The 21,698-nt window shown below is 41.6% G+C and overlaps 2 protein-coding genes across 3 annotated transcripts; both read left to right on the top strand.

Moving 5' to 3' along the window:
- The first annotated feature begins 1,411 nt into the window (after positions 1 to 1,411).
- Positions 1,412 to 5,556, top strand: LOC111662428 (prostaglandin E2 receptor EP1 subtype-like). Its single transcript, XM_023416283.1, has 3 exons — positions 1,412 to 1,623; positions 2,687 to 3,609; positions 4,449 to 5,556. The coding sequence occupies exons 2-3, from the start codon at positions 2,734 to 2,736 to the stop codon at positions 4,722 to 4,724; spliced, it is 1,152 nt and encodes a 383-aa protein (XP_023272051.1). The 5' UTR covers positions 1,412 to 1,623; positions 2,687 to 2,733; the 3' UTR covers positions 4,725 to 5,556.
- Positions 5,557 to 6,349: 793 nt separating this feature from the next.
- On the top strand, positions 6,350 to 21,360 carry ilf3b (interleukin enhancer binding factor 3b). 2 transcript variants are annotated; one of them, XM_023416281.2, is made up of 18 exons: positions 6,350 to 6,429; positions 7,875 to 7,973; positions 8,801 to 9,024; positions 9,126 to 9,300; positions 11,877 to 12,024; positions 13,438 to 13,529; positions 14,689 to 14,784; positions 15,110 to 15,221; positions 15,316 to 15,413; positions 15,503 to 15,614; positions 15,735 to 15,848; positions 16,078 to 16,283; positions 16,435 to 16,605; positions 16,695 to 16,976; positions 17,711 to 17,843; positions 17,939 to 17,986; positions 19,662 to 20,081; positions 20,510 to 21,360. In XM_023416281.2, the coding sequence occupies exons 2-18, from the start codon at positions 7,971 to 7,973 to the stop codon at positions 20,641 to 20,643; spliced, it is 2,568 nt and encodes an 855-aa protein (XP_023272049.1). In that variant the 5' UTR covers positions 6,350 to 6,429; positions 7,875 to 7,970; the 3' UTR covers positions 20,644 to 21,360. The 2 variants fall into 2 exon arrangements, with proteins under 2 accessions (XP_023272049.1, XP_023272050.1); XM_023416282.2 differs by lacking the exons at positions 19,662 to 20,081; positions 20,510 to 21,360 and adding an exon at positions 18,619 to 19,525.
- Positions 21,361 to 21,698: the final 338 nt, after the last annotated feature.

Below are 21,698 nucleotides of genomic sequence, written 5' to 3'. Positions count from 1 at the left end.
AAAACACTCAAAGAAACCAAATCCTGCAAGGTTGGATTGTGGGTCCTGGTGGGCGGGGCTTTTGGCATGGCTGAGAGCTGTGACATCACAAAGTTAAAGGAAGTCATGACGGCTCGTTTTAAGGCTCAGTTTCTGAATACAGGCTTTGTGCATTTCTCTGTGGACTGAGCACTTTGATACTCTCACAGTATTAATATACAACCTAGACCTGCCTTATAATTAAAAAAACACATGGACGTCTGCCTTTATACAATATGGGACCTTTAAAATGCACTGAAAGGCACAAAAACACATACACACACACTATATGTCCAGAGTTCATTAACAAAGAGCTGCATTGTGCACATTAGCACATCATTTTACAGAGGACTCCCTCTACTGTTTTGACATAAGGTGACAGTGAAATAAGGAGGAGGAGGAGGTTTTTCAGATGAGTGCAAAGATATGCCTGAAGTGTGATGATGGGGATCTGAGAGGCTCCTCTCGTCATCTGACACTGTCGTAATCTGTATATTCATTCTGCGTGCTTATCACTAATCTTGGGATTTCACCAATTTAAAATGAGCAGTTTGCTTTTCCCTCCCAAATGTTTCCTCCCTGAGGCGAGGCCCGGAGCATTAAATCCTAATGTCCCCAGCAGCAGCAGCAGCAGCTGGAGGAGGAGTGAGGTCGGCCTTGTGAAGTACTGGAAAGTCATTTGCATTCAAAGCTGCAGTTAGAGACTGTGAGAGAGATGTTTGTGGTGGCAGGAGCACAGATGCTTCACATTGATGAGAGCTGACCACAGGGCATATGAGGTGGTTTCAGATCAGGCTCGGTGGAGCAGGGGGGGGTGTTTTAATTTCTGAGGAATCAACAGACAACACATGATGTCTCCAGAGCAGTAAAACCTACAAATTCAATGACCTAAAGTCACAACCAGCTTTTACTTTGAAGGGCCTAATCTGGCATTAATCAGGATGGACAACAACTTTTTTTTAAAGATGCTATTATATGAAGTCATACATACAGTGGGATCCAGAAGTCTGAAACCACTTTCCCATTCACTTGAATGGGAAAGTGGTGTCAGACTGAACTACATCACAGCTCATAAAATAAATCTTTAAAGGGGGGGTTTTCCTGCAGCCTCAGACGGGTCTCCCTCAGATTTAACATCATAAAGGTTCTTGTTGTTACACGTTTTATATTTCTGTCCCACATCCTAGAACTGTTGAGTCAGGAGCAAGGCAGCAGGATTTTAAATATTCATAATTTTCTCTAGGATTTTAATGAGTGGGCCCTTCACTTTGCTGTGCTGCCAGGAAATGACTGGTTCTCACCGACTGAGACACCCAGAGGGGATGCGAGCACGCTGCAGCTCCGGCATATAAAAAGCAGCGAGCAGCAATCAGAGTAACAGAGGACATGCTTGTGCAGTGTAACAGGGAGGCTGCTTGTTCTAACAGAGGAGTTTCTGTGTTTGCATTGCAGCAAAACAGTTCAGGTGAAGAAGACCACTCACCACGGGACTTTAGGAGAAGATATCAAGAACAATCTGGATTTATTTATTTTCTAGCTTCAGTTATGAGTAATTGTCAAAATCAAAGCGATCCTGATCATCCCCATGGATTTCTTATTCCAAAGGTAGGTGAAATATCCTGCATCGAAAGAAACATTTAAAGGACAAAAAGTATGCCTTGAGGCTATCATTTCAAGTTCAATTCTCTTACTATTTACTTGTTTGTTTTATTTTTATGTTAAAATGAGAATGTCCACTTAAAAGCATGAAAACACTTGAGAGAAAAGGAAAAAGAAATGCTCTGACATCGAAGACAAAAATGTGATAGTGGGATGTGAAGTTGTTTGGGGTAACAGATATAATGTCTATCATCATTATGCATGTCTCATTATCCATTATAATCATAATTTGTTTATTTTTTATTTTTTTTATCAGGCCTTTAACAACTTTTTAATAGCTTCAAATGACATGCACCAAATAATAAACAACAATGACTATAGTGAAAGTGAAAACAAAAGCATACAATTAAAAAGAAAACTATTGAATAAAAATGCTTGGGTAAAGGAAAATAATAAAATTAGTACATACAAAGGATAGGAAAACTTTAACATGGTTGTAATACATTATCACTTTTGAATACAATTTAACAGCCGGCTAGATAATTGATATGGAGCAACAAGTTTCACCTTTAATCTGGCATCTGCTCCACCAGTCTTTCCTGCCTCTCAGGGTGTGCATGTGTGTTTTATAGGACTCTGCTGCTGCACTGTAACTGCATTTCTATGAGGAATGCATGAAGCAGTGTCAACAGAAACTGTCAGAACTTGTTCAGACTTCCCTCGCTGCCTTGTAAGAGGAGGAAAGTGAAGGTCTTTGTACCTAAACCCTCGGAGAGTGCTGAGAAACTAATTTGTTTTTCTTTGTTTTTAAAGATGAGTCACTCTGTCCTGAGGAGCTTTGAGACAAAAATGAAATAGGTTATTTTGAGGTTATTTCTCATTGTGATGTTCATAGGGACCGTACATAAATTATTAGGAGGGAGGAAAAGCAAATAGTATGAGAATATTTCTTTGATTAAAGTTTGGCAAAAAAACCCACCTCTTAGCATTCACCCCCACCCCTCCCCACCCTGATACCTTTTGTACAGTGTGTTATGAATCATCTGATCCAGTCCCTTTTCCCTCTCAGTGTCTTCTCAGCCAGAGGAACCACATCCAGCCCAGAACTCAGCAGTGATGCTGGCGATGCAGCACTACAACTCCTCGGGTATTATTGCCTCCGCCCCCCTCTACAACCACACCACCATGGTGCAGGAGCCAGAGATGGAGGCCGTGAGACATAATACCACCATTCCACGGAGCAACCCCATGGCCGCCGGCCTCACCATGACTCTGGGGATCCTGTTCAACGTGGTGGCTCTCATCATTCTTGCCAAGGCTTACAATCGCTTCCGTCGGCGGTCAAAAGCCACTTTCCTGCTCTTTGCCAGCTCCCTGGTGGCTACAGATCTGGCTGGACATGTTATCAATGGAGCCCTTGTGCTGAGAAGGTATTCTGAAGGGACTGGGTCCACATCTGATTCCGCTTCCAGCCTTAGAGGTAATCCTGCAGATACAGATACCTCTTGTCTGTTTTTGGGAGGTTGCATGGTCTTCTTTGGCCTGTGCCCGCTTTTCCTGGGTTGTGCCATGGCTGCCGAGCGCTGCCTGGGCGTCACAAGGCCTTTGATGCATGCACGTCTGGTGACCACAGCACGGACAAAGATAGCACTGACCCTAATCTGGCTACTGGCTTTATGCGTGGCCCTCCTGCCATTCTTCAGACTGGGTGCCTACACCTCTCAGTACCCAGGGACGTGGTGCTTTATCAGGGTGATGGAGGACACTAAAGCAACAGATCTGGCCTTTATGATGCTGTTCTCTGGACTGGCTTTGAGCTCTCTGGCCATGGCCTTTGTGTGCAACACCATCAGTGGGCTCAAACTAATGAGAGCCCGCCTAAAGAAGAGGTCATGCTCCCATCGCCGCTCAGCCAGGTCTCATGACACAGAGATGGTGGTTCAGCTGGTCGGTATCATGGTCACCTCCTGCATCTGCTGGAGCCCTCTGCTGGTGAGTTTGTAGAACATACTTTACAAATATATTTGACTATATTTAAAAGAGGTAAATAAATGTTGAGATATTTACACCTTATTTGATTTGGGTCAGATTTTGTAAGTCACTGATTTAAAGAAAAGATTTGCAGAAAATGAAACGTTCAAATTTTACTCTGATTACTACTATTAATATCATATGATGTATAAAACACGTCAGTACACCATCATAAATATTATACTGTTATTAAGGACAGAAACATGATTGACATAAACTCTCTGTACGCCCCTGGAATGCAGCACAGTGTTCTTCAAACAAGACATTTATTATTCATTCATGTTTGTGCAGATTTTATTTGACTGAAATTAATGCTCACTCAAGACAGATGAAGTGATTTGCTGATTAAGTAGCTAAAGTATCTCCACATCATCTCCCATCATTTAACTGGGCAATACTTTAGTTTATTAGCAGCTGGCTGACTGATAATAAGGAGACACAGAGATAAAGTGATTAGCATGAAAACTATTAGACACTGTATCACACTGAACTGTAATAATGCACAGTACAGCTGGATGGTAAAAAATAAGAAGTGACTTTGCATTACAGAGAGCTATTAAGAACCACAGGAAACTGGAAGTTTTGAATTCCACAATAATTCCTGGTTTATAGCAGCTGCCTAAAAATTTATTTATTTTTCTTTCTTTTTTTTAAGGTTGTAAAAATCAACTTCTTCAGGGTGTGAGCTTGAAAAACAAATACTGAATAATTAGCACAACCAACACAATGTGTTTGTTTGTTTTGGGTTTATTATATGTCGCAAGATAAGCCTAAAGCTGTTTCCTTTTTCCTTTTTTTAGATCTTTGGACTGATGTCGGCCACACGGTCCTACAGTGGCTCTCTAGGCAGCGACAGAGATATGTACAGGGGGCTGATGGTGACCGGTGTCAGGATGGCAACCTGTAACCAGATCCTGGACCCTTGGGTGTACATCCTGCTGCGACGTGCCATCCTTAGGAAGATCTACCACATCACTAAAAGAGAGGCCAGTCTCAAGGGAAGCATGTTTCGCTCGATCCGCTGGGATGTCGGCTCCTTCCAGAACTCAGAGAAAAACAGCGTTAATAAGATTTAAAGGAGGAGGAGAGGGGAAATGGTGTCTATCTCTTTTTAAGGGATGCTCTGACACTTGCCAGCAGGATCAGCACTGAACCTGGCAGCTTTTCATCCCGATCAGAATTCAGTGTTAAAAGGTCCGAGATGAAAAGAGACTTCTTTCCTGGCAGGTGGCGATGGAGCCACCTTTGTATGTATGAAGTGGTTAAAAATGGGAAATATCCCAAACATGTTCCAACATGTTTTGAAATCACTGAGTTCACTGAGTGGATAATAATAACCTCTTAGGTTGTTGTATGTATGAGCCAGTGTTACACTACAAAGGGAAAAAGCTCCAACTTATTATAAACTGCATAGTATATTTCAGAATGCAACATTGCCCATGTACTGGACGTGTTTGCATGGCAGTCTACCCTCTATGAGAGGAGATGTAAATATAAAGGTTTCTGTGTGCAGGATTATGATGTATTCATTTTTTTGCTGAAGTGAAGACTGTATCTACTCTTAAAGCGAACATCTCAACTCTGTAAATGTGCCGTTTGTTTTGTTTTCTGACACAATGTAAAAGTCAATGACTTATGTAAATGCTCACATGAGAGAGCAAAAAAAAAAAAAAGAAGCTGTGCTTTTACCTCAGCTTGAAGATGTGAAAAAACACCATGTGTGTGTACAATGTAATGCTGTGATACGAAAGTGAACGTGTGTGTCTATTGTGTGTTTGTGAATGTATCTACAGTGTTTTCCCCGAGTGTCTGGGGACTGAGTGAAGCTATGTGTCGCCAAAGCTAATTGAATGTGATATTATCCAGAAAGGGAAATGTAAGATTACATAATAAATTGTTATCAGTTAATATTCCATCTCATTCTGGTTTCTAATCGATGTCACAGAATTTTTACAACTTTGTCAAAATACACACCGTTAATGGTTAAACCAAAGTGGGGTTCCACTTTATATGCAGCAGTGAGAAGATAGGTTTAGGAAAATACACTACAATTTGTGTTCTTGCCAAGAGTTGGATGAGAAGATGCCACTCTTATGGCTGTACAGTAAATATGATTGCCCATGGAGATAAACTAATGTTGCAAGTAATTCCTGAAATGCCACTTAATTTACATACAAAATTCTTTCACTAGATAATCTCATTGTGTATTCAACATTAACTTCATATGTAGAATGCAGCTCCCACAAAAGATGTGACATGCTCTTATTTTCATGAGATCGTATTATTAATGCCTTTTATTTTCTGAATAACCACAAGATTATAAATCTTAGTTAGTGCTGCAAATGTTTCTCTATGAGAGTTTTTTCCAAAGCAACTAGAGCAAGTGGTCACTCCACTGTGATTAAAATGCTCAGTATGAAATATCATTGGGGGCTAAACTATAGAATTCCCCCCATAATACTCAACACCTGTAGGAAATATGAACAGCTGGGTGAATATAATGGTCACAACAGATTAATGCTTGTGTTGTTCTCTCAGAACATTGGGGCAGCTGACATTAGGAGACAACTCAATTCAATGCCACCGGTGGTAGCCACGCCCCTGGCTGGTACCCCCGTCTGCAATTGTAGCCAATAGGAAAACAGTCACATGCCCCGTCCAGCCAATGAGCGTCTCCATTCTCAGGCGTTTCCATTTGCTCCCTCACTGGCCACTGCCGTTGGTGCTGCCGAGACCAGGAGCTACCGTGCGGCATCGTCCGTTAGCAGGGAAAACACCACGGTGAGTAACAAAGATATTCATAATGTCAGTCCTCAGAATGCACGAAGTTAGTTATCGGGTGGTCACCGAACACCGAGAGCGCTAACGAAGCTTGTTGTTGTAGTCTAGCGTGTTTATTTATGTGCGCTTCGTTTACGGATCTATTTGGCTTTGTTTGGCTAAGCTAACCTGCTAAGTGCTAACTGTTGCTGAGCATTCAATGGGGTCTCGGTCTCGTCTCCTCGACCATTTTGGTGTCTGATAGGCAACAGACCAATATCCAAATATAAACTCGATTTTCTGCAACATGTCTACACTTGTATTTGGCTCTGCAGTTGATAGAAACGGCAGGTGGTGGATGTAGTAGATGTTTTTTTTGCGTTTTGAGGCTTGGCAAGAATGTCGGCATGGCGCAGCTTTTAACGGTGGGTGATCCGTGTTTTGTGGGGGTTGTTAGCTAGCTGCCGTCGCCAGTCGGGCTGTGCACTGAACTAAAATGGCGTCTGTTTTTAAAATTCTCCTGATGTAGATGTGGGGTCTGGGTCCCTAAACTGTTAGGCTACTTCTCCATAACTCACTCTCTCCTCACGTAAAAGTTGCGTCAGTGCAGGTTTAACAGGTGAACCATTAGCTTGTAGGTCTTGGGTTGGCTTGGTCCCACACTTCAGCAACTTGTTGACTGAAACATGACAACAGGACTGAGGCTCATGCTCTTTATAGTTTCACCCCACCTGCCCTGGCTGCAACTGGCAACTAAGTCTTTCCTGTAATGCAGGGAGTTATCTTAGTTTGCTGCAGAATATCTGATTGCGGTGGGTGTGTCACGACAATGAATGAGCCTTTCTTCCCCATCACATCATTTCGTTGCAGACAGTCACTCATAATTTGAGGCAACACAAATGAATATGCAGTCATCTGTGAATATGATTTTATTAACCTCTATTATGAGATCCATCTGATTCTGGTGGCATTGTACTTGCTTGTCTCTTTTACTATGTTTAGTTAAAAATATAATTTGAAGATCATCCTTCTGGCCTGGTAACAATATAAATGTTTGAGCCTTGGGCACATGAAGTAGTCCATGTAATTAAAGCTTGATTTGCTACAATAAACCACATATCTGCCTGTGAAAGTAGGGCTGTGTTTTGTCCCTGAGGCATGAGTTGCTGTGCCAATGACCTTCTTATGTTGCTGCAGCTGATGACCACTTTATTTTAATGAAAGATATACAGACAGTCTCGAGCGACTGAGTGGGAAGTGTTTTACACTGTTCAGTGTTAATGGTCTGGAGAATATCTACTGAACAGACTGCACAGCCAACGGAATTTCTTTAATTCAAATATGTGTCATCCACCCATCCTTTGTGGAGGCTGCTTGTTTTCATGGCTGAAGATTTCCCCACAGTGACATTTGAATTCTGTCTTACAATTAAATTCTTTTAAACGTGTATGTTTGTCTCCCTATAGGAACGGACTCCATCATTGTCATCTGCTGCAGAGAAGATCTTTTTTAACGCTACCATTCACTGAATATAGAAGTCTCCACGGGTTTCTAGCGCAACAATGGTAATGATTTAATTTCAGTCTTACTTTTATTTGAAGTTACACATCTCTATGTCATGCCTATTTGTTTTTGAACAGACAGACAGACAAAGCACACTGTCCTATTCATTAAATGTCACTATTAACAGGACAAGTTAATGTGTCACATCTAATTCAGTCCACAGAACTGGTGCCAGTGTTTTGTCATTCCAGTCTGCCCAGGGCTTTAGGAACACATGCTGCAGCTTCCACATCACAGCTCTCCTCTAAATTGGCTTTGGCTGCTTGCACATACGCTCGCCTTGTGTAATCATTGGTGTTAGAAGCTTGGCCTAGACATGGGGCCTTCTTATTCAGTGTTTTAATTAATCAAAGACAAGTGAGTGGCAGAGAAAGCTGTGCGGTCATTATGATAAAGGAGAACCTTTTTAATCTTTATAAATGCCTCATAAAGACGGATTAATGAAGTTAGATAAATAACTGTTCTGAATAAAACCTGGAACGTTTACAAATCAACAAAAAGGATTGAAGTTGAAAGAGCTGGCTCTGGGTTTTATTCTGTCCAGTTACCCAGATAACTCAGTAATCCTGCTTTGTGAGAGAGGCCTCTGTTGTATAATTAGTAATGATCTGTTTAATTCTCCCAGGACATCTCTAAGCACAGTGATGCATTATCAAAGGCAGATGTCAGATTTTGCTTTGCACCATGACAGAGTTAAAAACATCCCACCTGGATGCTTTTGTGATGCACTATTTAGGGTGTGAATTGGGGTGAACTAGTCGCTGCTACCCCTGCCACAGCAGGAAACTCCCATTTCTCCTCAATTCATGTTGTTTCTTTTCACCACTAGCCTCCCCCAATGCGGCACCGCTCCATGCGCGTCTTCATGAACGATGATCGCCATGTCATGGCCAAACACTCTGCCATCTACCCAACTCAGGAGGAACTAGAAAGTGTACAGAACATGGTATCTTACACAGAGCGAGCCCTCAAGGCTGTGTCCGACTGGCTGGATAAGCAGGAGAAGGGAACGTCGAAATCAGACTCTGACAGCACTGACACTGATAAGGAAAGGTGGGGTGTCATTTCTCATATTCAGTTAAAAAAAAAACATAGCCAGGCCGTAAAAATGGTCGAATGCATCTTCTCTAATCACATCTCGTTTTTCTGGAAAGTGAGCACAAAGATCAGGCCACCCGCTCTCTGCGTGGTGTAATGAGGGTGGGCCTGGTTGCAAAGGGGCTACTACTGAAGGGGGACCTGGACCTGGAGCTGGTGCTCCTCTGTAAGGACAAACCTACCATCAGTCTGCTGAAGAAAGTGTCTGAAAATCTTGTTACACAGCTCAAGGTAAGAACAAAGCTCAGTTCATTCAGTGTGCAAAATCACATGATCACACATGTTCATTAGAGCCTGACTGATGCTGGGTTTTTGAGACCAATACCAATTTATATTTGACTGTCTAAATATAATTTTTTGCCAATATAATTTTTTTTACATAAGCACATAACATACATTTTTTTCCAAAGAAGATCCCTAATGATAAATTATTAAAGAACTGTAAATCCTGATACCTGCTGAGTGAGATTGAAAATAAATTTGATGAATCAGATGAATATTGAAAAATATTTTCAGACTCAAAAGAGCTTTACCTAAGGAGGCAGAAAGACACTCTGAAAAAGACATATTAGCAAAACAGAGTAGCTAGAGACACAAACACACTTAGAAACCTAGGAAAACACATGCGGGAAATCTGAATGAGCCGATCAGTGTGATTTAGATATGCAAATAATTTGTTTTGAATATTTCAAGGCTTCAGCCAGAGCTGCTGTGGCAGTTAAAACAGCAAGAGACGGTCAGGAAGGATTAGCTGTAGGTAATGAAGAGGGAGATGTAAGAGAGGAGGAGTTTTTTGTTACGCAAAGTACTAGGTAATTAAAATATTTCTGGTAGATGTATAAGGTTATTATATACTGTATATAAATTGTCTAAACACCACTTTTACTGTCTAAATGGACTGAGTTAGACTTTTTCGACATTTCTTAAGAAGAATTACTTTATTATAGAGGTGTTCATACCATTTATACTGGTGATATATTTTCATTGCACCTCTAAAGTTCTTAATGCGCTCCTATATTTTCCTACTTAGAAATGCATGTGCTCCTTGGGGAAAAGAGTAAGTGTCAAGCCCTGCAGTGTATCATGGCTTGTGATTTTTCTAGTGATTTCACCTGCTGAAACATTTCTGTAGTTACTTGTGATGGTTCAGTATCACATCCCTACAAATAGGAGGGGTTAGCCGCTGTTTGTGTCTTCTACAAAATGAATCCCATCTTCGGTGCAGACAGTGATTAGATTTTAGGGGTGACCTCACTAAAGTGAACCCACATCATCACAAAATGGCGTAGTGCAGAAGGAGGTATACGTAAGTCCAATTCTCATGAACGTGATATCTCAGTAATGCCTAGAGGAAATTTCTTCAAATTTTGCAGAAACCGCCACTTGGACTCAAGGATGAACTGGTTTGATTTTGGCGGTCAAAGCAAAATACAAAACATGTTTGTTTTTTTTACCATAATTTAAGAATCCATATGCAAATTATGACACAGTTTAACATAAACACCCAGGAAGGGGAGATTGTGACTGTATTTCCTGCAACTTGGTTGTTTGGCGGAGGCATACAACCATAAAGCAATAATGCTAGTTTTTTTTAGATTAACTCAGGGGTCATCAACAAACTACAATTGTTCTTTCACTTAGTGTTATTCACTATTACTTAACTAGTTCCACAATATATTAATAATGATGATAGGTTCATTTAGGGATCACTCGCCACTATCCAGCAGCCCAAGGGAACTTTCCAGGGCATTTCCAGAGCCTTTGAATTATGTTGGCCTGAGGTTTCCTCCGTGCTAATGACTGCCTGGTGCGCACAGAGAGAAATTCCCCCAGGAGTTGCAGAGAGCAGGTCGGTGATCCTGGGTGAGCCCTCAGTTTTCTGAATAAGGCTGTTGATGAATAAAGGAAAAACTAATACACAGAGAGCCTTGATGTCTTTTGAGTTAAATCGTATTGAAGGAAACAGAAAAAAGAATACAAAAAATATACAATACCACAAGTATGGTCCTGACTGCAGCATTCAATCATCTGTGATATATCTGTGTGAAAGTTTTATTTATGGCCAGTAAACCAGTTACCTGCCCCCTCTTGTAGCACAGGAATACTAAGACATTGTAAGTTAATGCATTCTGTCCGTGAACACGAGCTCCTCTGAGATAAGACTAAATAAATCTGCACCTCTCCCAGGAAAGAAGAAGATTGAGAGCCTGGGAAACCTGCTGCTCATACAACTACAACTAAAGTTCACTAAAAAATACTATTGTACAAAAGTATCATTACAACATTCAGAGATGATGCTAGACTACCTCAAACATTTCCCTGGTATTTCTTTTGTGCTATCTCTTTTTACTTATCAGTCAACATTTACTGTAAACCAAAACCAATGTATCTGTGCTAGGCTAATCATCTTGCAGATTTATAAACTGAACGCTAATTTTCATACCTATCATATCAGACTGCTATTACAGTTGATCTCTGGCTGCATGTTGTGACATGAGAGAGGAATCTGCTGTTGTAGTTCTGTACACAACATGGCTAAACCACATAATTACACCTTAGTAACAGACTTAATATCAGTGCATTTGTTTGGCAGAGATTTCTATCGCTACTGCATTGATGATGGTTGTTGACTGTGACCTCCTTGTTAATGGTGTGACAGTCTGCAAAGTATTAGATCCGGACCTGAACAAATATTAATGAATCAAACTACTCATGTTCAAGTATCTCTTTGATTTAGCAGCAGTTTTTTATGGTTTAATGGGCCTTTGGGTTTTAATTGATGTCACAAACACTTTGCTCTTTCACAGCCGATCATAGAAGACAAATACGTGGTGACACAGCACATCCGCGAGGCCAGTATCGTCATCAAGAACTCCAAAGAGCCCCCTCTCACCCTCACCATACACCTGACATCCCCTTTGGTTCGTGAGGAGATTGAGAGGGCTGCCGCCGGAGGTAAGCTCCGACACCAGGGCCGCAGGGTTTTTTCTTAAGTGGCGCCCTGCCTCCAGTAGGGAGGCCAGGCAGGCTAACAGGCTAGACAGATATTGTTTATTGGGCCTTCAATGGAGCTAGGGGACAAGAAATGCAGTCACATAATAAAACTGTGCTATGCTTATAGCTCTCTAGCCACTCTCGTAGTTCCATGTAATGTAATTGTACATTTTTGATGGCCCAATATACAGTATAGGGCAGGTAGTTTTACTGACTGCTGAAGACATGGCTTTCTCTTCCCCTTAATGATCAAGGTCACCAACGAAATGAAGGCTTACTGAGAATTTAACCAAATACAAAAAAGAGAGACCACTTTGTTTGCATGTGTTTTATCATTGATGATGAACGGTTTGCATTGCAGCAAAAATGAGTAGCAAAACATGAGGTGAAACTGTCCTTGGTTGTAAGACCCAGCAGTGGGCTATTGACTGTCTCTGATGTTCCTTAGCAGGGAAGGCTCAGGGTTACAGATAACGACAAGCGACACTTTGATTCTGCATTTTGTGTCCAGTCGCTCTCAGGACCAGTTGTTAGGTAGTAATACACTAATTATATAAGCTTAATTGTAGCTATACAAAAACAAAGTAAGATTTCCAGTAGCTGATATTCTGTTTGAGAGATCTCAACAGAAGTGAGGATCTTTTTTAGCAGGTGTTGAACTTTGACCTTATCTGTAGCCCTGTGCTAACAGTGATGCCCAGTTTGGGTCTTCTTTTTTTTTTTTTTTTAAAGCCATCAGTTTTGCTGCAGTGTGGACTTGTTTTGATACCCACTTTTTGTGCATCTGATAACTTCTGCCTGTGGTTCCAATTCTGATTCTCTCTGTCAAGCCTTCTAGTTTGTCAATTTTTAGGGACGCTGGACCTTTGACCAACTGGCCGCTCTCTGTCTCGGAAGGGGCAAAGTGCAGTGTACCCAGTATAGGGGCAAAGGGGAGGGGCTCTACCTCCTGTTAGCGTCAGAAAAGAAAAGCAGACCTTTTTAATCACTGAAGCGTCCATTTGAGTTGAAGCAACCATGGAGAGACAACCTCCCATTTGATACAACCAATTATTCTTAATAAATGCACTTTTTTTTTTTTTTAATACTAGGAATTTTTCAACAATTTTTATTTTTACTAAGTCCATTTATAACCCACTTTACAATACTGTCGTTCCGGTGGGGTTTTTAAGTTAAATAATTGTGTGCCGGGTCGTGCAAAAACCATATTAACTGGGAGGTTGAGAGCGTTTGATGGTTCTCCAGTGGAGGGGCCCCCCTCCCCTTCCTCCTCCTGCCTGTGGTTTGGGAAGGCTGCCTGTGTTCCCCCTGGCCGGCTGACAGAACTCCCCTTGGTCAAACTGTACCTTGTCTTCTTATTCCCCCTGCCAATAGAAACGCTTTCAGTCAACGATCCCCCGGATGTTCTGGACAGGCAGAAATGCCTAACTGCCTTGGCGTCTCTCCGCCACGCTAAGTGGTTCCAGGTTTGGATCTTGTCTTTATTTGTCTCTAAAACAGAAGTAGTTTTGAGTTTTGGTTCTATGCTGTATGTTCTTTTGTCATTTATTTGGGCGTTTCATGTGTTTTTTTCTTTATTTACTCCTTTGAAGTGTACTTCCTGTAGTAATATTTGATGATCTGGATGTTTGTTTCTTAGGAAACCTTTGTCATTACACTGTTGTAGAGTTGCTTTGCTCACTTAACAGGTTCTATTGCAGTGCCATTTTAAAAGATGTTCATTGCTGCTTTTTAGTCCCTGAGTTCATTAGTCTCCCACAGAGCTGCTTAACTCAAATCAGCACACACAAAAAATCTGGGACTAATACGGCATGTATCCAGGTGCAATATTTCTATACTTTCAGCGTTGGTGTGAGTGAGTTGTTGTTATTTTCACATTAATGCAAGCTACTCGTAGAGCACTTTTTGCTGCCCCATTCTGTAGTTTTGGAGAGAAAATGTCTTTCGTAGTGAACCATGTTGATAATAACTCATCACAGTGTTGTGGCCTGTGTCATCTTTGGCTTTCACACTATAACAATCAGTGCTCCATCTCTGCAGCTTGTTTTTTGTAGAGTATGTGGCCTCAACTTTTTCCTGCTCTCTGGCTGTTTCTGTTACTCTGTGTGCCACAAAATCAACAGGAATATTGCACCTTGAGTCATAGTTTTTAACTGTCACTAACTTAACCATTACCCCTTTCAATGACAGCACCAATCAGCACCTCCTTTTTTGAGTAATTCACCTGGTTCTCACTTTAAAGCTGGTATTAAGTTCGAGGTAGCTTTTTTCACTCTTTTCCTCTTGATCTTAAGCATGTTTTTTTTTTTTTTTTCCTATAGACAAATGTTTTATGTCTGATAACTATTCCATCAATCATGTTGGCTATTGACTCACAGCCATAAATGTGAAAGGTTATAAGTAGGGTCTCGCAACAAAGTGATCAAACATTATTCTAACTTCCACTATCTCTGAACATTTCCATAATGACAAAGCTAAGCTGTTAGTCTGTGTGGCTTCATTTTTATTTATTTCCATTAATTTGGATGTTTATCTTGCTCTATACCCCACATGGTCTTCTTCATGACTAAGGCTGCTTGTCCTCCTCGTGCCCCTCCCTCCCCCCTTCCCTGCTTGTGTCTCCAGGCCAGAGCTAATGGACTCCGCTCCTGTGTCATTGTCATCCGGATACTAAGGGACCTGTGCGCCCGCGTCCCTACATGGGCCCCGCTTCGAGGTTGGGTGAGTGAAAACCTCCCCTGTACAGCTTCAGCATGCCAAAGCTCCGCTGGTCGTGGGCTTCTGGGAAGTGTGAAACATGTAGGAGGTTGTTTTCTTCAGCCTGATTTGTTTGCTCAAAACTTGAAAGCCCTCTTTATTAACCTCAACACAACCCTTTGATAAACCTTTGTCTGCCTGGATACAACAACAAGAAAAAGCAAAGCACCACCATCACGGTTGTTGAGATACTATCTAATGCAGTGACCTAGAATCTCTCTGTGTTAGGAGCCAAAGCTTAAAAATAGCATCGTTGAACACGGTCTCCCTCTCTCCCCCTGCTGTGCAGCCCCTGGAGCTGATCTGTGAGAAAGCCATTGGTACAGGGAACCGGCCCATGGGGGCAGGAGAAGCTCTGAGGAGAGTTTTAGAGTGTCTGGCTTCAGGAATCCTCATGGCAGGTATGTGTCTGGAGCCTATTCTCTAAGTGTGTGTGTGTGTAACTTTGTTTTAATGCACTATTGCATTTTAAGTGTTCGTTGCTTTGTGTTGTAGATGGGGCTGGAATCTCTGATCCATGTGAGAAGGAGGCCACAGATGCTATCGGTCACTTGGACCACCAGCAGAGAGAAGACATCACAGCAAGTGCACAAGTGAGTAAGATTAAAAAAAAAAAAAAGAATTTGTGTGTGTGCTTTCACTAGAGTAAAAGTGAAATTCACACTGCCTGTCGTTTTTCCAGCATGCCTTAAGGTTGTCAGCTTTCGGACAGCTTCACAAAGTGCTTGGAATGGATCCCCTTCCCTCTAAGATGCCCAAGAAACCTCGTAGTGAGACTCCGATTGATTACACAGGTAAAATGGGCTTACCTGTGATATTTGAGTAATCCACAACAGTCACACCAGAACCTGTTGATTATATATTATGGTGTATGTGCCTATGTTCTTATGGCACTTATTGTGTGTGTTATTCAGTACAAATCCCACCCAGTACGGCATATGCCCCACCAATGAAAAGGCCCATTGAGGAAGAGGAGGGAACTGATGACAAGAGCCCCAATAAGAAGAAGAAAAAGCTACAGAAGAAATGTAAGTGCTCTTTTTTAGCTCTTGTGTTTGTTGGCAGTTACCTAAAACACAATCACAACTATCAATCTGACATGAAATTATCATTGACCAACACATTAGAGCGGTCGAAAACATACGATAAAAGCAGCGAACGATGGAAAGAGGAGGTCACATCTCTTTGGATATCTACGCATATGGTGCTGTTCAAAGAATGGGTCATATAATACCTTCATTCTGCCCCCCCCCCCAGCTCCAGAGGAGAAGGCCGAGCCTCCCCAGGCCATGAACGCTCTGATGAGGCTCAATCAGCTGAAGCCAGGTCTCCAGTACAAACTCATATCCCAGACTGGCCCAGTTCATGTTCCAGTCTTCACTATGGCCGTAGAAGTGGACGGCAAGACCTTTGAGGCCTCCGGTCCATCCAAGCGCACTGCCAAGCTACATGTAGCTGTAAAGGTGAGCACAGCATGTGCAGTGGGACTTTAATTATTAAATAAATGATAGGATTTAACATTTCCTCTGACCTCTGTTTTTCTGCCATGTCACAGTTTTATTTACATTCCCTGGATATTTAAACAGCAGTGAGTCTTTTTGTGGACAATTTCAGGTCCTGCAGGACATGGGTCTGCCCACGGGAGTGGAACTAAAGACTGCTGAGACGGTAAAATCAGAGGAGACGGCTGTAGCTGTGGAGGAATTGAGGCCAGTAGTAACGCCTATTGAAACGAGCACGGCTGCCACGGGAGCAGCCAGTGCAGACGCCACTGATGCAGTAGAGGTATGAAGCTACTCCCTTTTTGTGTTTTGGAGATTTTTCTTTTGCTGCTGAATGCTCTTATTTTACTGACCGTCTCCCTCTCTTCTCAGACTGCTCGTCAACAGGGACCAATCCTGACTAAACACGGCAAGAACCCCGTGATGGAGCTGAACGAGAAACGTCGTGGCCTCAAGTATGAGCTCATCTCAGAGACTGGTGGCAGCCATGACAAACGCTTTGTCATGGAGGTGGAGATTGACGGTCAGAAGTTCCAGGGGACAGGATCCAATAAGAAGGTGGCTAAGGCTTATGCTGCCCTGGCTGCTTTGGAGCGGCTCTTCCCCGAAGGCTCTGTTGCCGAGGCGGCTAAAAAGAAAAAGGGACCACCCATGGTAAGCATCAAGTCAGGCTCACATCTTTGTATATGTGATTTCAGCATCAGCTTAATGAGTTAATCCGTGTCGCGATTCAAATTGTTGAGTAACATGCTGAGGTTAAAGGACGACACATTGCCACAAACTGGGTCCATTAAAGAAGAGATGGTTAATCTAGCTAGACCCCCCCCTCCTTTGTGTAATGTCGGACGAGTTGAGTGTGTGAGAGCTGCCAATGACTCAGCAGATGTTGAGATACAACAAATAAAAAGGAATGTTTAGTGGGTGCTAATTTTAAGCAAGCTAAGCAAATTTTGTTTTATTACATGAATCAGGTATAAACTTGTAAAGCTTACTTGGACGAAACATTACTTTCTGAGTGAAATACAAATTTAACAGCATGATTCTTCTCGGAAATTGTTGTTGTTAGATGGAACAGATGGTTTCAATTGCTAATGTTACGTAACCAACTGTGTGGAAGGACAAAAACACCCTGCAGCAACATTCATAGGCGACACAGGTTAACTGCAGTAGCAGTGTAAAGTTAACGGTGTCTCTTAATGCTGGACGCCACATGTCAGTCAACCACTGCTGAGGGACACGCCCACCAAAAAACTTAAAAATCTAAAACAGTGTTTCCTCAAATATGTGCAAAGAAGGTTTTATATATAATTTATATTTATGAGATGAATTTAGATTTCATCTTTAATGGCGACGTTGATGAGAAACCCAAAGTTTGTTTCCTCTTTTAGCACACTCCAGGTTTTGGCATGATGGGAGCTTCTGGAGGCGGAGACGCAGCTACGCCCAGAGGCAGAGGGAGAGGAGGACGAGGTCGCGGAAGGGGCAGGGGCTTCAATAATGGAGGAGGCTACGGCCAAGGAGGTAAAAACTCACTCTTTCTGTAGCAGACGTATTGTATATACCGGTAAAAAAGACATAATTAACAGGATTAAATTTAAATTCGTGTCTCATTCCAGGCGGCTTCGGAACATACGGTTACGGGAACAATGCTAACTCCGGATACAGTGAGTGTTCATTTCACCTTTTATGATCCTGGTTTGACTGGATATGTGCTCTTTTCTGTGCTGCTTTTAAGAAGGTTAGGCTTTCATTTACCCAGAGAGAAATGCAAACAAATGTGTGAGCCACTGTGTCAGCATAGATGATGATGTGTCCTGCGGCGGGATGGTGCATCTCCCCAGGACTCTGGAGAGAAAAAAAAAAAAAAGGCCTTTACCACTTCTCACCTGTGCTCTCACAACCTGAACAGAGAATGTAGCCTAATACAGAAAACAGTTTCTTGCCAGAATACAGCAAACAAGACCATATATTAATACTTAAACATGTTGGGATGTTCCCAGTTCAATGATTTTACATTTCTCTGCTTTAAGCCACAGGATTGAATCTGTTTTTGACAAGCCCCCTCTTATGAGAACCCCCTTTCTTCCTTCTGGCAGCCTGTTCTGAGGACTGACCTACCTGAGCGTGACAGGAGCAGAGAAATCTAAAAAAAATAAAATAAAATAAACCCAACAACTCACTTTTAAACACAATCTGACCAAATGAGTCATTCGACTGCCACTTTTTATGGCAGAAAAAAATAAACAAATCTAATTTTGATATTTTCTTCCCTTCTCTGCCCTGTCTCACTCTTTAGGTGACTTTGTCTCAGACTGCTATGGCTACCACGAGTTTGCGACATAGATCTTCCCCAGTCTTAGAAAATCAAAAACAGTCCTCTAGAGAGGATAAAAACATGGACAAAATACACAATAGTGTTCCAGCAGCATCATGAACTCCCTTCACCACCAAGTCCGCAACCCTGGGAATAAAGTGACAACAACATCTCCGCCCCGTCTTGCCAATCCACTTGTCATATCCTGATACCTCGGGGAGACGGTCTGCCACTGCATGCACGTGGCCATAAGTCGCCTTCTGTTCTCTCAACTTGCCGTGGATGTACCTGAACACCTGGACCTCCCTAGACGGCAGGGCTGATTTATTGTAGATTGCCTCCATGTGTCAGGCATGGGACACGGCTTTGTTTCTGGATCATGATTAAGTGAAAGCCTGTGGGAGCTGGACAACGTAACTGCCTTTTTTTGGATTAATGTCAAGACCGCAACAGCCTGGTTTCTTATCTGTCTCCATACTGTTTACCTAGACGAGAAAACTGAGAAAATCATGAATTGTTTTTTATCTCATTCTAATGCCTTTCTGTCACTTCCATTCATTAAGCTGATTTTGTATTTTCTGTCTTGCTTTGGAAAAAAATGGCCACACTGTTTATGTAAAACCTGCTGTTTCTGTGTCATATCAGCAACACTGTTTAGTCATAGCTACACTGAATGCATGATGGTCTTAACGTTGGCAGTGTGTGGTAGTTGCAGTATCCCATCTGTAACAACATCAGGCACTGATGAACTGAGGCTGTTGGCACTAGGTTTGCACACAGACTGGCTGAAATGGAAAATTTCATGTATGTTTGGGAAGGGGAGACTTCTTGCTCTAGCTGTTTTTATATGTTTTGTCTTTTTTTTTTAATAAATGTCATCCTTCACTACTGTCTTACTCCAGGCTCTGAGTTAATTAAACCTGAGTGTATCTCACAGGGCAAATATATAAGTAGTAGATGATAAAATATATCATTAATTATAAATTATACCCATTTTAAGATTGTGCCCTGCTGTTATTTCCCAGATTACTACAACAATGGTGGCACAAATGGAGGAGCCGGGGCATCAACCAGCCCAACAGGTGGCCCTCCACCCAGCACAGCACCAGGATCAGCACAGGGCTCCTATGGTTCATACTACCAGAATGACGGAGCCTACACTGCCACCTCTGCCACCAAGGCCCCCAAAAAGAAACCCCCTATGCACAAGGGAGGGAAGTCACCCTTTCCAGGCCCCCCAGGGGCAAACAGTGGATCTGCAGGGGGTTACCAGTCCAGCAGCCCCTCGGGGCAGGGCTCCTATAACCAGTATGGCCAGGGTTATGGCCAGGGAAAAAAGAGTTTCAGCCAGAACCAGGGGGCAACGGGCGGGTACTCTTATAGCACTGCCTACCCGAGCCAGGTGACGGGGGGTGCTGGAGGGAGCCAAGACTACAGTTATGAAGGTGAGTTAAGGGAACTTTTTTCAGAAGTTGAAAAACACATTTTGTCAGAATGTCTTAAAAAAAAAATAGAGAAAAGCTATGACTGACTGACTGCATTTAAGCACATTTAAGACCATCAAGGAGATGGTTTAACGTGTCAGTGATTACATTTTCTGGTATAACAAGATTATGTAATACATTTCAGAACTACATAATTTTTTATGTAGTAATTATGAAAAAATAGACTTCAACATTAAAAATATTTCCTCGTGAAAGGATCTTATTAAATTAAGATGACAATATGCTTTATTCATATGAAATCACATGAATTGCAATAGATATCTCAGTGTACAGTCTCCAACCAATATTAGATTTCCATAAGTCCCTCTGTATTGTTTTGATTCTAAGTTTTCAGAAATTGTTTTCACTGTCGCACTCTTTCCTTGTAGGTTTCAGCAACCAGTCCAATTACAACGCACAGGGAGGAGGGGGCAACCAGGGCTTCGGCAACAACCACTCTCAATACCACAACCCAGTGGGCTACGGCAGAGGAGACGGCAGCATGAATTACCAGTACAGATAGACTATGTCTCTCCCTCTGTGAATCATGGGCACCAAGCACTCGCATCAGTGTCTGAAACCTTCTCCAAAGAAAGTGATCGACGGCTTGCCTGTGCTCTTTTCCATGTTTGCTTCTTATGTGCTTTTCGGTTTATATGTAGCACATGCGGGCACAAAATGAAATGTCTGGACTTTTAAGTGTTGGAGCTGAGTTATGGCTGAATTTAGTGGTCTGTTTCAGTGGTCTGGTCAGTGCTTAGTCTTGTGTTTTTAAGTTGTTTTTTTTTTGTTTTTTTTTTTTGTTTTTTTTTTATCTGTGCTACCAGTCCTCATCCTCATCACTCAATATGAAGGCTGATGTTACAAGTTACTCACTAGCTCTGACTCGGTTTCCTTTCTTATAAAGAGTTGTGTGGACAGCTTTTTTCTTTTTCATGTGAAACTAGTAAAATCTTGTAGTTTGAAACTACAAAGGTTGTTGTATTTTTTGTAACAATTCAATAGACCCAAATAGCTTGGTCTCTTCATTGCGTGTAATTTGGGCTTTTTTTTTTCTCTCTTTTCTTTTTTTAAATCTAACGTGATGTAGTTATTTTAATAAATCATTTTGAAAATTACTGGAAACATTCTGATGTTAAATCTACATTTCTCAGTGTAGCTTTTTGATTGGGTGGGATTTGTTCTTGTTAATGTATAACAAAGTGTGTTTGTATTAATAATAAATGATTTTTATTTTGAATAGAGGTCTTAATCAGAGTTTTGACTTTAAAGTATCAAGTATTTGTACCAATGATACTATTAATAAAAAGTGGAAAATTTATGGCCTGAGAAAAGGTGTCCTATTAGAGTAACTGTAGATACAGTAGGTGACCACAATTAAGTCCCGAAATATCTGATATCTGATCAATATGTTTGTGATACAATACAGCTGATTAAATTTCATATGAAGACTAAATAAAATACTAGTTTTTATAATTTTCCCAGCATCAATTCACACAGAAATGAATCAAATCCATGCAAATCAAAATTAATATCCTATAAATTTATTTTTTATTTTATTTTTTTTATTTTAATTAT

This window comes from Seriola lalandi, unplaced genomic scaffold (genome assembly GCF_002814215.2).
Source record: "Seriola lalandi dorsalis isolate HSWRI2012SDOR001 ecotype SW California unplaced genomic scaffold, Sedor1 jcf7180002054563, whole genome shotgun sequence".
NCBI classification, from domain to species: Eukaryota; Metazoa; Chordata; class Actinopteri; order Carangiformes; family Carangidae; genus Seriola; species Seriola lalandi.
This window is presented reverse-complemented; position numbering and strand designations above follow the sequence as displayed.

What these genes read in the sequence shown, in the direction of transcription:
- LOC111662428 (XM_023416283.1), top strand. Translation starts at nt 2,734, where the DNA reads ATGCTGGCGATGCAGCACTACAACTCCTCGGGTATTATTGCCTCCGCC. An exon ending in TCTGCTGGAGCCCTCTGCTG is followed by an intron (nt 3,610 to 4,448) that starts GTGAGTTTGTAG and finishes TCCTTTTTTTAG; the next exon opens with ATCTTTGGACTGATGTCGGC.
- ilf3b (XM_023416281.2), top strand. An exon ending in TGAGAGGGCTGCCGCCGGAG is followed by an intron (nt 12,025 to 13,437) that starts GTAAGCTCCGAC and finishes CCCTGCCAATAG; the next exon opens with AAACGCTTTCAGTCAACGAT. An exon ending in GAAAAAGCTACAGAAGAAAT is followed by an intron (nt 15,849 to 16,077) that starts GTAAGTGCTCTT and finishes CCCCCCCCCCAG; the next exon opens with CTCCAGAGGAGAAGGCCGAG.